This window comes from Girardinichthys multiradiatus, chromosome 24 (assembly GCF_021462225.1).
Source record: "Girardinichthys multiradiatus isolate DD_20200921_A chromosome 24, DD_fGirMul_XY1, whole genome shotgun sequence".
In the NCBI taxonomy this organism is placed as follows: domain Eukaryota; kingdom Metazoa; phylum Chordata; class Actinopteri; order Cyprinodontiformes; family Goodeidae; genus Girardinichthys; species Girardinichthys multiradiatus.
In genome coordinates this window covers 17,576,113-17,589,299 of record NC_061816.1, presented here as the reverse complement: position 1 = coordinate 17,589,299, position 13,187 = coordinate 17,576,113, and the positions used below count along the sequence as shown (strand labels likewise).

The 13,187-nt window shown below is 42.2% G+C and overlaps 1 protein-coding gene across 3 annotated transcripts in view; it reads left to right on the top strand.

Moving 5' to 3' along the window:
• Window positions 1-13,187, top strand: part of abcc4 (ATP-binding cassette, sub-family C (CFTR/MRP), member 4) — a 53,249-nt gene that overhangs the window by 13,656 nt on the left and 26,406 nt on the right. For all 3 annotated transcript variants that reach the window (XM_047354920.1, XM_047354921.1, XM_047354919.1), the window contains 6 exons: window positions 504-624; window positions 1,602-1,826; window positions 1,984-2,073; window positions 4,594-4,757; window positions 5,911-6,036; window positions 10,968-11,217. In XM_047354920.1, the coding sequence (XP_047210876.1) occupies window positions 504-624; window positions 1,602-1,826; window positions 1,984-2,073; window positions 4,594-4,757; window positions 5,911-6,036; window positions 10,968-11,217 (976 nt within the window). The remainder of the gene's footprint in view (window positions 1-503; window positions 625-1,601; window positions 1,827-1,983; window positions 2,074-4,593; window positions 4,758-5,910; window positions 6,037-10,967; window positions 11,218-13,187) is intronic.

Sequence of the window (13,187 nt, the reverse complement as noted above, 5' to 3'; positions counted from 1 at the left end):
CAACCCACTGGAGGAGCTATATATCCCTTCTGGGCTGGGAACACTGAGGGATCCCCCAGAATCTGGGGAGAGGGATGTCTTGGGGTTTCCTCCTGGACCTGTTGTCCCCACGACCCGATCTCAAATAAGCAGAAGACAACAGATGGATGAAAAGATTTACCTGATGAACTGTTTCAGCAACTGATCAAATTATTGAGTCATTAAAAGTAAACAGTTTTTTCACTATTCCACTAGAAGGTATAATCTTTTCAGTAAGTATTAAGTTATTACAATTTGCACCAAAGTTATGAAAAGCTACCACCTGAGTTACTGCAGGCAACATAGATCTGATGGCCGTGGATGTGTTTAAACCTGCCTTTGACCTGGTTTAACTTACTGCAAGTTTGTCATCAGATGAAAGGAATCCTTTTAGCTTAAGTAATGTTACTGGCTTCTCAGATGCAAGGCTCGACTCCTCTTGATATAAAGATTTATAATCAATGTTTGCTACATGTTTGTCACAGATACTGGGATCGGGAGGTGCAGAAAGGTACCAAAGAGATGCGGACACCAGGGCTAACTAAAGTCATCATACAGTGCTACTGGAAATCATATGGAGTGCTGGGAATCTTCACATTTCTTGAGGTTAGAGGTTGGTCTGTGTGAAATGTTCAGGCTTCTGTCTCAAAGTGGGAAAATATGGGACTTTTAATATTTTCAAGGTCTTTATTAGTAAGAAAAATGAAAAATGTGTTTTTCCTGGCTTAATTACCCCCAATTTATTTGTCCCCCATCCATCTGTTCCTCCCGTTATGGTCATGATTTGTTGTCAAATGCTACATTTTAGTCCTACTCTTTGGAACTTCATAAAAAAAAAATCTGTAGTTCATACTTGGTGAATATTTTTATTAAGGGTGCACCGATTGCACTTTTCTGGCCGTTCACGATATTTAAAAAGCCTAACCTGCCGATTCCGATTTTGGCCGATACCGATTTTTAAAAATAACTAAGACTGTCAGGTTCTATAACGTCACAATACACCTTAAATGTCCCAATCTTATTTTATTGAAAAACATTAAACAATACCCATGAAACAATACAAACTTGTTTTAACCGCACATGAGGCAGTGCTCTCAAAGAAAAATGAAAACAGCATTGCAGTTCCTTTTAGTCTTTAATATTTCACATTTTAAAAGAAACAAGCAGTGGCTAGAGTAGTTGATAAGATCGGTGGATAAGATCAGTTTCATATGTATCGGCCGATCACCCAAATGAAGGAAATCGGGGCCGGTCGAACGGCCAGTTGATCAATCGGTGTGCCCCTTCAGTGTGTCCCGGGCATCCTCCCGGTGGGACGTTCTTGGAACACCTCCTGAGGGAGGCGTCCAGGAAGCATCCAATATAGATGCCTCCTGTATCTTTTGAATTTTCAGTCCGGAAATTAAATTTTAACATACAAAATTTGTTGGAATACTGAATCTTGATACTGACCATAATTTGTGTCGTATGACTTTATGTGGCTGTTCTTATTATAAAAATATGCTGCATTATTTAGACACCAGAGTGCAAGTTTAAATTTATTTTGTTGAACTTACTAGTATGTTTTCTTCTCTGAAAATTAGGAGGCGATTAAAGTGGTCCAGCCAGTTTTTCTAGGGGAAGTGATTCAGTACTTTGAGACTTACGATCCAAACGATACCACAGCTCTCAATAAGACTCTGGGCTATGCAGCCGGGTTGTCCATCTGCACCATCGGCCTGGCAGTGATCCATCACCTCTACTTCTATCATGTGCAGAGGGCAGGCATGAAGATCAGAGTGGCCATGTGTCACATGATCTATAAGAAGGTCAGTATTAGGGAAAATTCCATTGTGTTTCATTAACATTGACACTACTCAACACGTGAAGAATAACTCGCAGATAACTGGCATCACATAAAGTATTCCTTGTGAACAGTTTTCATTTTCTGCCTGAATTTGTTTTGTACCACTGTTATTTCCTCAGGCTCTGTGTCTGAGCAGTTCAGCCATGGGAAAGACCACCACAGGCCAGATAGTCAACCTCTTATCCAATGATGTCAACAAGTTTGATGAGGTATGAGGCTTTTTATTTCTTGGAGAAATAAAAGTAATCACAAGAGCTTCTGTTGCTTCTTTAAGGTACACACATTTTCATATAGCTGGAAGTTTTTCATATTTGAACATAAATGTCAGTGTATTTTTATTTGGATTTTATGTTGTAAAACAACAAACGGTAGCACTTCATTGTGAAGTAGAAGATAAACAATGGATTTATAAGAAGATTGGAAGTAAATTTGAGAAGTGTGAATTTGAATAATTTTGAACTAAACCTTTCCATTGTAGCTCTGGCTATGTGTTAATGGTCGTTGTCCATCAATCTTCCTGTCAAATCTGACAACTTCCCTGTCCCTGCTGAAGAAAATCACCCCACAGCATAATGCTGCCACTGTCGTGTTACACTGTGAGGACAAACTGAGAGGCATTCACAGAATAGCTGCATTTACACCACAATTAAATTTCAGCCTGACTTCTGAAGGCAGTGGGTTGGACCTAATTTCATTCAGGGGGTCAGATTAAGGGGGGCGTGGGGGTATACAAACACAGACCACACTAAGCTATAAGTGGTCTTCCTTCCACCTCATGATAATTATCTACCTTGTGTTGGCTCTTACATATAATCAAAAAAAAGTTCTTGGAAAAGTTTAATATGTTTTGTCAATCATTTCAGAAAGTGAAACTCATGGATGCATTACACAGTTTCAAGCTTTTATTTCTTGTCATTTGGATCATTATGTCTCGCAGATTATCAAAACCCAAATTTTAGTGTCTTGGAAAATTAGACTATTGCATCAATTAAAAAAAGGATATTTTTAATAGAAATCAGTTTTCTGAAAACTGTTCATTTCTATGCTCAATACTTTGTTGGGGCTCCTTTTGCATGAATTCCTGCATCAATGCAGCGTGACACGGAGGCGATCAGTCTTCAGGTCTGATCATCTTCATTGTTGGTTCTGATGTCTCTCATCTTCCTCTTGACAATACTCTATATATTCTCTATGGTGTTCAGGCCAGCCTGCTGGTCAATGAACCAGTTACACCAGGATCACTGAACCAGCTTTTGGTACCTTTGGCAGTGTGGGCTGGCACCAAGTCCTACTAAAAAATGAAATCGGCATCTCCATAAAGCATGTCAGCAGAAGGAAGCATGAAGTTGACTATGGACTTCAGAAAACCCAGTAGACCGACACCAGCAGATGACATGCCACCCCAAACCATCACGGACTGTGGAAGCTTTCCACTGGACTTCAAGCAATGTGGATTCTGATCTTCTCCACTCTTCCTCCAGACTCTGGGACCTTGATTTCCAAATGAAATGAAAACTTTACTTTCATCTGTAAATAGGACTTTGGACTACTGAGCCAACAATCCATGTCTTTTCTCTTTAGCCCAGTTAAGACGCTTCTGACGTCTCCGACTCCAACCTCAGTCCATTGCTTGTGAAGCTTGACTGGGTTTTGTCTGACAGTCCTCTCAAGGCTGCAGTTATTCCTGTTGCTGATGTATCTATTTCTACCACACTTATTCTTAATCGTGCTTGGATACAGCAATCTGAACAACCAGCTTCTTCATTAATGACCTTTTGTGTCTTACCCTCCTTTTGGAGAGGGTCAATGACTGTCTTCTAAACTTCTCTCCAGTCTACAGTCTTCTTTTTTTAGCCTACTGACCCAGACTGAGACCATTTGGAGGCTTAGGAAACCTTTGCAGGTGTTTTTGAGGTAATTAGATGATTAGGGTATGAAAACATGAGTTTCCAATATTTAGCTTTTTCACAATTAAAATTTTCTGAGACGCCAACGTTTCGGTTTTCATTTTCTGTAAGCCATAATGCCCAAAATTAGAAGAAATAAAGTCTTGAAATATTTCACTCCATGTAATAAATGAGTTTCACTTTTTTTAATGAGGGAAATAAAAATATCTCAATATTGTAATTTTTGGGATGTACCTGTAATACACCAATTACCTGAGGACCTAAATTTGATCCAGTCTTTCTGGAAAAGGCTGCTCCCACATGTTTCCTTTACAGTAGGAAGAAACTTGATCAATGGATAATTCTTAGGGCTCCATGTAAGGTTTGTGTAATTTTTGCAAATTCAGCAGGATCTGCCTCCAGATTTCCTTTTTTTCCCCACCCTTTGAGGTGTGTTGATGCTTGTCATGTCAGAACCGTTGTGAATGTGTTCATCAGAAACTGTGGCAGGTCTCTTTTTAAGCATGAAGTTAAGGCCTCATTACACCGAGCACCAAATCCTTTTTGTCTCAGGAATGTTGAGTTTCATTTTAATCATCGGGGCAGAGCATGCTGTGAAAGCCCCAGATTCTGGAGGGTATTTGGTTTCTTGGCAGTGGGTGGGATGGTAATTACACCATCTCACGCTTTCATATGTGCTTGGATCTGAGCTCGTTAAACAGGAGGGATCACTGTTTAATAATGGAAGCAGACACACTCACCTCATTGGAAACTTTGCAATGACTTTGTACTGGATGCACCTGTGTTGCAGTTTTATGCTGAATGTTGAATCCTTGTCTTTAGGTGACTATATTCCTGCACTACCTCTGGGTGGGACCCCTTCAGGCAGCTGCAGTTGTGGGGCTGCTGTGGGATGAAATCGGCCCCTCCTGCTTGGTGGGAATGGCGGTCCTCTTGTTCCTGATGCCCACCCAAACCATGTTTGGCAGACTATTCTCTAAGTTCAGGTAAAGCACACACGGTGATCAAATGAGACCCCTGAAAGTGAAGCTTAGGATTCTTTTTGTTGATCTTCAAACTTGGCAATGTAGACATTAGACAGAGTGAATGATGGGTGAGTTAGAAAAACTGTTGAAACTGTGAAGGAATAGGGCCGCAGCGCGTGGTGTAGCGTTAGAGTGTGGCATCAACAGATGCACAAACACAGATTAATCTATTTCATTGCCTTCAGAAGTCACCTAATCGGTAAATAGAGTCCAAAGAGTACTTTGATCTGGTTATAGATCCAGCTGTTCTGTTTCTGGCCTCAGAGGTTTGTTGTAGAACATTGGTGAACAAACATCATCATGAAGACTAGGAACACAGCAGACAGGTCAAGGAGAAAGCTGTGAAAAGGTATAAAGCAGGAGTAGGTCATTAAATAATATGTTACGGTTTGAACATCTCACAGAGCTCTCTTCCATCCCTCATCTGAAAATGGAAAGAGTATGGCAGAACTGCAAACCTGCCAAGGCATGGTCGTCTGACTGATGGGCAGGCTGGGCAAGGAGGACATCTGTTTGAAGAAGCAGCCAAGAGTTCTGTGGTAACTTTGGAGGAGCCACAGAGATCCACAAGTCACTTTAGAGAATTTATCACCAAGATAACAATTAGTCAGGAACTACAAAAATCTGGATTTTATGGAAGCATAGCAGGCTATAGACAAATGACACCAAAAATTGCAAATTTACTAAATTAGCCCATATACAAAAAAAAAACCCTGAAAACTAAACACAAAAAACTAACATGACAAATCATCCTGAACCCACCAGTCCCACAATGAAACATCGTGGTGACAAGATCATGGTGTAGGGATGCTTTCTTCAGATGGTACAGAGAAGCTAGCTAGAGTTGATAGGAAAGATGTTTATGTGTTAGAATGGCTCAGTCAAATCCCAGGCATACATCTGAGAAACTGCAACAAGACATGAAGTAATGTTCACAGATACTCTCCATCGCGGCTGAATGAGGTTGGACTTTTTTGCAAAGAAGTTTCCATCTATAGGCAAGGCATTGTTTGTACATTTACATTCACACTGAGAAGAGGTTCTGTTGTTCAAGTGCTCCTTTTAAAGTAACATTTCCAAAGCATTGTCTCAGTTTTCTACTCTTTCTTTATAGGAGTAAAACTGCTGCTCTAACTGACAGCCGAATCCGTACAATGAATGAGGTTGTGTCTGGAATGAGGATCATCAAGATGTACGCCTGGGAGAAACCTTTCGCTGCTCTGGTCTCTGAGGTCAGAAGGTAAAGACAAAATCTAATATCATGGAAGGTTAAAGTTGGTAAAGTTGGTTGTTATTTGTTGTCCATGAACTATCAGAAGTTATGAACCCCTGTGCAACTAATTGTGTGCCCTTTATTGGGACTTTTACTGCTTGTTTGTTTACAGCAGACCTCATAGTCTATGTTATTAGATGTTAAATGAAACTCATTAGGGATTGGAGGCAAGTTATCAGCTTTGATTGTTCACATGAATGTTGATAAAGTGTTACTGATACTTGCAGACTGAGCTCAGTGAAGACACTTTTTAGATTATGACTAATCTAAAAAGTGTTAAACATGACTGCTGATGAAACATGTATTGAGAAGTTCTGTAGAAAATAACCTTTGTGACAAGAAGGTTATTTTTAAGTTGTGAAGATCTGCTCTCATCAGACAGATGTTAGGAGTTGAACCTGCTGAGGCAGCTTTGTTGGCTTTTTAGGGCTGATGTCGTCTTCTGTTACCTACCTGTTTAAAGATATTTTGTCGGCACTAGTGGACTTTTTTATTGTTATTTTTTTTTGACAGTAGGCAGACAGGAAAGAGGGGTAGAGAGAGGGGGAGACATTCGGCAAATGTTGCCGGGTCCGGGACTCTTCGAGGACTGCAGCCTCTGCATATGATCGTGCGCTTTAACCCCTACACCCTCACTTATTTTGCAGCACTATCCTCCTCAGAAACAATATAACAAGTATATAGTAAACGATTCTTACAAAATGACTTCAATGTGGATTTTTATTATTTATTCAAGTCAAGTCTAAGACTGGCTAGGCCACTCCAGAACCTTGAGATGCTTCTTACGGAGCCACTCCTTGGTAATCCTGGCGGTGTGCTTGGGGTCGTTGTCATGCTGGAAGAACCAGCCACGACCCATCCTCAATACCCTTACTGAGGGAAGGAGGCTGTTGGCTAAGATACCCGATACATGGCCCCATCCATCCTGTTCTTAATAGGGTGCAGTCGTCCTGTCCCCTTTGCAGAAAAGCATTCTCAAAGAATGATGTTTCCACCTCCGTGCTTCACAGTAGGGATGGTGTTCTTTGGGTTGTACTCATCCTTCCTATCCAGCGGGCGCTGGCAGCGTAGTGTGTTACTAATGGTCTTCTTTGAGACTGTGGTCCCAGCTCTCTTCAGGTCATTGACCAGGTCCTGCTGTGTAGTTCTGTAGCCCTTCTCAGCCTTATGTAAGTCTACTAATTAGTCTTAACATTACCTTTTAAAATGGTCTCCTATTACCAAAGTTTCACACAAATAGCATCTCATAATGGGTGAGCTCCCTGAAAACCTTAGTAACCTTATTAATGCACAACAAACTGGTTTTTATTACAGGCTTATTTCCAAAGTTCTGAGTGTTCCAGTCAGCACTGTCAGGGCCATAACCTAGAAGTCAAAAGAACATCATTTGTCCATATACCAGCAATCAAACGGTTCTGCTCTTGAGATTTCTGGCAGAGTGGTCAAAAGAATAGCCAGAAGAGTCAATCATGAACTAATCCCAGAGAGCTTCAGGAAGACGTGAAATTAGCAGGTACAGTTGTTTCAAATGAAACAAAATTAATGCAGCTTTACCACAATGGCTTATTTGCACACTCACTAGGGCTGCACAATAGTAGGAAAACATACGCTGATATTGGTCAGTGTTCCGATAATGATATGATTTGTGATTGACCAAAAATCAAAAAGTGTTGTAGTGTTTTTGCTCTGGGTTCTTGGCAAATATAGTACCCGGATAATGAGTAGTCTATTCAACTACTGGGAAATAATCCATTATTTCAATCCTTAAACTAGGGGTTTGATCGGCCAATCAATCTGCCCCGATTTTCTCAATTTTGGGAGATCGGTCATCAGCTGATACTTGCATGTGAAACCAATCTTATCCACCGATCTTATCTACTTGTCTAACCTGTTGTGCAAGTTTTGTTTCTTTTTTGAAATGTGAAAAATGAAAGACTGAAGGAACTGCAATGCTCTGAACTTATCATTTATATTTGAGAACACTACCTTATGTGCAGTAAAAAAAAATGTGTATTGTTTCACAGGTATTTTTCAATGTTTTTGAATAAAATAAGAATAGAACTTTGAAGGTGTATTGTAATTTTATGACACATGACAGTGTCAGTTATAATAAAAAAAACAAAAAACGATATTGGCCAAAATCTTGATTCGGCAGGACAGGATTTTTAAAGATCAGTGATCGGCCAGAAAACTGCAATCGGTCCACCCCTAATCTCAACAATAAGCTTCTGTTAGGTTTCTGCTGTTGTGGCTTTGAAACAACTTGGATGCCTTGCTTCATGCTGAGGAGGGATAAAACACTGCTTCAGGCACTATTTCTGGGGAGTAAAAAAACTGTAGTTAGAAGGTATCTAAGCCTCACCAACAATAGAAAATTTAAGGTTACTTGCGTAACCCCGGTTCTCAGAGTAGCATGAGTGAGATGTCTCACTATGGGATACGCCCCTTGCCGTATTCCCTCAGAAGCATTTATCTCATTACGCCAATCCTGATTGGCTGGTGATCACGACGCCAGCGTCACCTACCCTATAAGTAGCTTGCGCCACGACGCAGCATCATTCGAAATAAGTACCTCCTCTCGCTTCGCCCTAGCGAGAAGGGTTGTTTGGTGAGACATCTCACTCATGCTACTCGGAGAACCGGGGTTACGCAAGTAACCTAAAGTTACTCATTCATAGCATTCGTTTCGATGTCTCACTATGGGATATGGAGACTCCCGTATTGCCAGACAGCTTATCTCTAGTGATCTCCAGCGCTTAGCTGAGACTATCCTATTCCAGTGAGGACCCAGGGTTTAAAACAGCTGAGGCGACACTTGGAACTGAGACATCCAACTTATAAAATCGAGCAAAAGCAAGCGGAGAAGACCAGCTCGCCGCTGCACATATGTCCTGGATAGACACCTCCTTGAAGAGGGCCCAGGACGCAGCCATGCTATGGGTGGAATGAGCATGCAGGCCCACCGGGGGCTGAAGCCCCTGGCTTGTATAGGATTACGCAATTGCTCCATCAATCCAGTGAGGGAGACGCTGCTTTGTGTACCCCTAAAAGGTTTTGCCCAGGACACAAAAAGCTGATCACTTCTCCGGAAGTTGCTAGTCCTGTCCCACAGTAGGCCCACAGAGCCCACACTGGATAGTGCTTGTTCAGCCTCTGTTCATCCAAGGAGGAAAACGGCAGCGGAGAAAAGGCTGTAAGAATAATTGGAGCGAATGAGGCCATCACTTTAGGCACAAAAGCTGGGTTGTTCTGCAGTGAGACCTTGACACCTCCGGGACCAAACTTGGTACAGGAGGGGTTCACTGAGAGAGCATGAAGATCACCTACATGTTTAGTAGATGCCAAGGCCAGCAATAGCACTGTCTTGAGGGATCGATGCTTGAGGTCAGCCTCCTCCAAAGGTTCAAATGGGGGGCTGGCGAGGCCCTCCAACACCACCGTCAGGTCCCATGAGAGTGCCAGGGACCTGGCAACCGGCAGGAGTCTTCGTGCCCCTATCATAAAACAGCCCACCAAAGGGTGTGGGCTGGCTGTTTTCCCCTCAAAACCTACATGGCACGCCGAGATAGCAACCAGGTAAACCTAAATCGTGGAGAACGCCTTTCTCTTGTCAACCATCTCCTGCAGAAATGACAAAATCACCCCAACAGGACTTTGAAAAGAGAGGAGACCTCTGTCCACTCTTCAAAAATTCTCCACTTAGTCATATAAAGACCTCGTGGAAGAAGCCCTAGCACTCTGAATGGTGTTTATAATGTTCTGAGGGAGCCCTGCTGTGCTCAAATTATACCACTCACGGGCCAGGCCCATAGCTTTAGGTGCTCTGGGTGTGGGTGAAACACTCTCCCCCCTACCTGAGACATGTCCTCCCGCAGCGGGAGTTGCCAAGGCTCTCCTCTCAGGAGCTGATATATCTTCGCCAACCAGTGCATTGCTGGCCAGTGTGGAGCTTTCAGGATCAGCGTGTGGTGGTGCTTCCTCACTCTGGCTAGAGTAGGTGCAATCAGAGCCAGTGGGGGGAAAGCATACAGAAGAACGTGGGGCCAGGCGAGTGCGTCCACTCCGAGTGGTGCATCCCGATCGCACATCAAGAACAGTGGACGCTGAGCTTATTCCTTGACACAGGTCGTCACGGGTTTGAGTCCTGGCCCGTTGACCTTTGCTGCATGTCTTCCCCTTTCTCCAACCCTTTCCTGTCAGCTTACTGTCAAAAAATTTGAAAACAAAGGCCACTAACACTGCAAAAAAGAAAAATAAATAAATGTTATGCTGCCAACAAGTGTCATCTTACATGTTACAGACATATATGAGTCTGGATACATGGTACTTAAATACTTGCCTGTCATTTATTGTTGTCCAAGCAGTTCTTCGCGATGTTCATCTTGTGGACAGTGATTATTGCAATAACGCTACGTTTGCAACATATTGTGCAGTCCTAACACTCAATAAGACTCCACTGCTGAAGGAAAAAAGAATGTTGAAGCCCGTTTCAAGTTGTCTCAAAACATTTGGACCTGATTTGGTACCAGTAAACTCATAATTAGCTGAATTTTGTGGAACTTTCTTGATGAGAAAGGGAGAATTTTAAATGAGGTTTAGATTTTTTTGGCAAGACACGGCCTAGGAAGCTCTCAGTTGGTGCATAGAAAAGACTGGCAATGGGTCAGAATCTCACCGGAAGAATGGATTTGACTTGTTTCTCAATGCAGGAGACATCTTGAATTTGCAACAAAGTCTTCTCCAAGTATTAAATGAATTTCAGTAACTGTGTCATTCCACTTTCTACAAGCAACTTCTTCGCAATTGAAATAAAGAGCAGATATGTTCTAGTGTGACGGCGGTAATAATCTGGCTTCTGATGATTATCTGAACTCTTTTTTGTTTTTTTTTCATCCTAGGAAGGAGATCTCCAAGATCATGAAGAGTTCCTACCTACGAGGTCTCAACATGGCATCTTTTTTCTGTGCCAGCAAGATCATTGTTTTTGTCACATTCACCCTCTATGTGCTGCTGGGAAACACCATCTCTGCCAGCCGTGTGTTTGTGACGGTGTCTTTGTACACGGCGGTGCGTCTCACCGTCACGCTCTTCTTCCCCAGCGCCATAGAAAAGCTTTTTGAGAGCCGCGTCAGCATCAAGAGGATTCAGGTAAAGTGCTGTAATATTAGGTGTTAAAAACTTTCTCTGAAAACGACATGACTGAAGAGACCATGTTAGTGGACTCGGTAGCACTGGCAGAGCTTCATTCATGGGATTTACATCATTAAAGGTTTAGCGTATAGACTGTTTTGGTCAAAGTGAAGGTCAACAAATTGTTGCAAATGCTGCGCTGTGACTCATTGAGTACCCAGTGTAACCATGTCATAGATTAACTCTTTCTAAACTAAAAATTAGTGTGTTTAAACAAAAAAATAAAATCAGCATGACGTTTACTGCCAGAACTCATAAAGGCTGATAAAGCCTTTAGTGATCCTTCCGGTTACAGAGCTGATAGGTCCACTGTGTTATCACTGTTTTTGCTCTAATGTTCAGCTCTGTAAATGTCTTATCTTCCACTTAAGGTTTCGTTGAAGTTATATACCTGGTAAACCCCATGACCACCTGAATGCTGCAGTAAAACACATTCATAAAAACACCTCAGTGAGAGACAGGAAATTGTTTTTCTGTTAAATATTTAAAGTCATTACAGAGTAAAGCATTTAAACCAAAGTAGAACTGTCCTTAGGTTGGCATCTAAGGTTCATGTATAATTGCTAGGAGAAAAAAAAGAAAAACTAGGCCCACTCCTATTTTTTTTTTCAGAGACAACCATTCGCAGGTTTGCAGAGCTGTAATTTTAGAGGAATTTAAAAATCTCACTACATTCTTCCAGCTGAACTCCCTCAACGTTCTTCAGTTTGCAGTGGAAGCTCGTGTCTCACATATTTCAAACCAGTTCTCTGAGAGGTTTCAAAACGTTTAAAAATAAAAATCTGTAAAGCTGGGCTACATTTGTAAAGCCCCGCTCCCTCTGAATAAATACACATTTCCATGCATCTACAGGTCCTTCTCAAAATATTAGCATATTGTGATAAAGTTCATTATTTTCCATAATGTCATGATGAAAATTTAACATTCATATATTTTAGATTCATTGCACACTAACTGAAATATTTCAGGTCTTTTATTGTCTTAATACGGATGATTTTGGCATACAGCTCATGAAAACCCAAAATTCCTATCTCACAAAATTAGCATATCATTAAAAGGGTCTCTAAACGAGCTATGAACCTAATCATCTGAATCAACGAGTTAACTCTAAACACCTGCAAAAGATTCCTGAGGTGTTTAAAACTCCCAGCCTGGTTCATCACTCAAAACCCCAATCATGGGTAAGACTGCCGACCTGACTGCTGTCCAGAAGGCCACTATTGACACCCTCAAGCAAGAGGGTAAGACACAGAAAGAAATTTCTGAACGAATAGGCTGTTCCCAGAGTGCTGTATCAAGGCACCTCAGTGGGAAGTCTGTGGGAAGGAAAAAGTGTGGCAGAAAACGCTGCACAACGAGAAGAGGTGACCGGACCCTGAGGAAGATTGTGGAGAAGGGCCGATTCCAGACCTTGGGGGACCTGCGGAAGCAGTGGACTGAGTCTGGAGTAGAAACATCCAGAGCCACCGTGCACAGGCGTGTGCAGGAAATGGGCTACAGGTGCCGCATTCCCCAGGTCAATCCACTTTTGAACCAGAAACAGCGGCAGAAGCGCCTGACCTGGGCTACAGAGAAGCAGCACTGGACTGTTGCTCAGTGGTCCAAAGTACTTTTTTCAGATGAAAGCAAATTCTGCATGTCATTCGGAAATCAAGGTGCCAGAGTCTGGAGGAAGACTGGGGAGAAGGAAATGCCAAAATGCCAGAAGTCCAGTGTCAAGTACCCACAGTCAGTGATGGTCTGGGGTGCCGTGTCAGCTGCTGGTGTTGGTCCACTGTGTTTTATCAAGGGCAGGGTCAATGCAGCTAGCTATCAGGAGATTTTGGAGCACTTCATGCTTCCATCTGCTGAAAAGCTTTATGGAGATGAAGATTTCATTTTTCAGCACGACCTGGCACCTGCTCACAGTGCCAAAACCACTGGTAAAT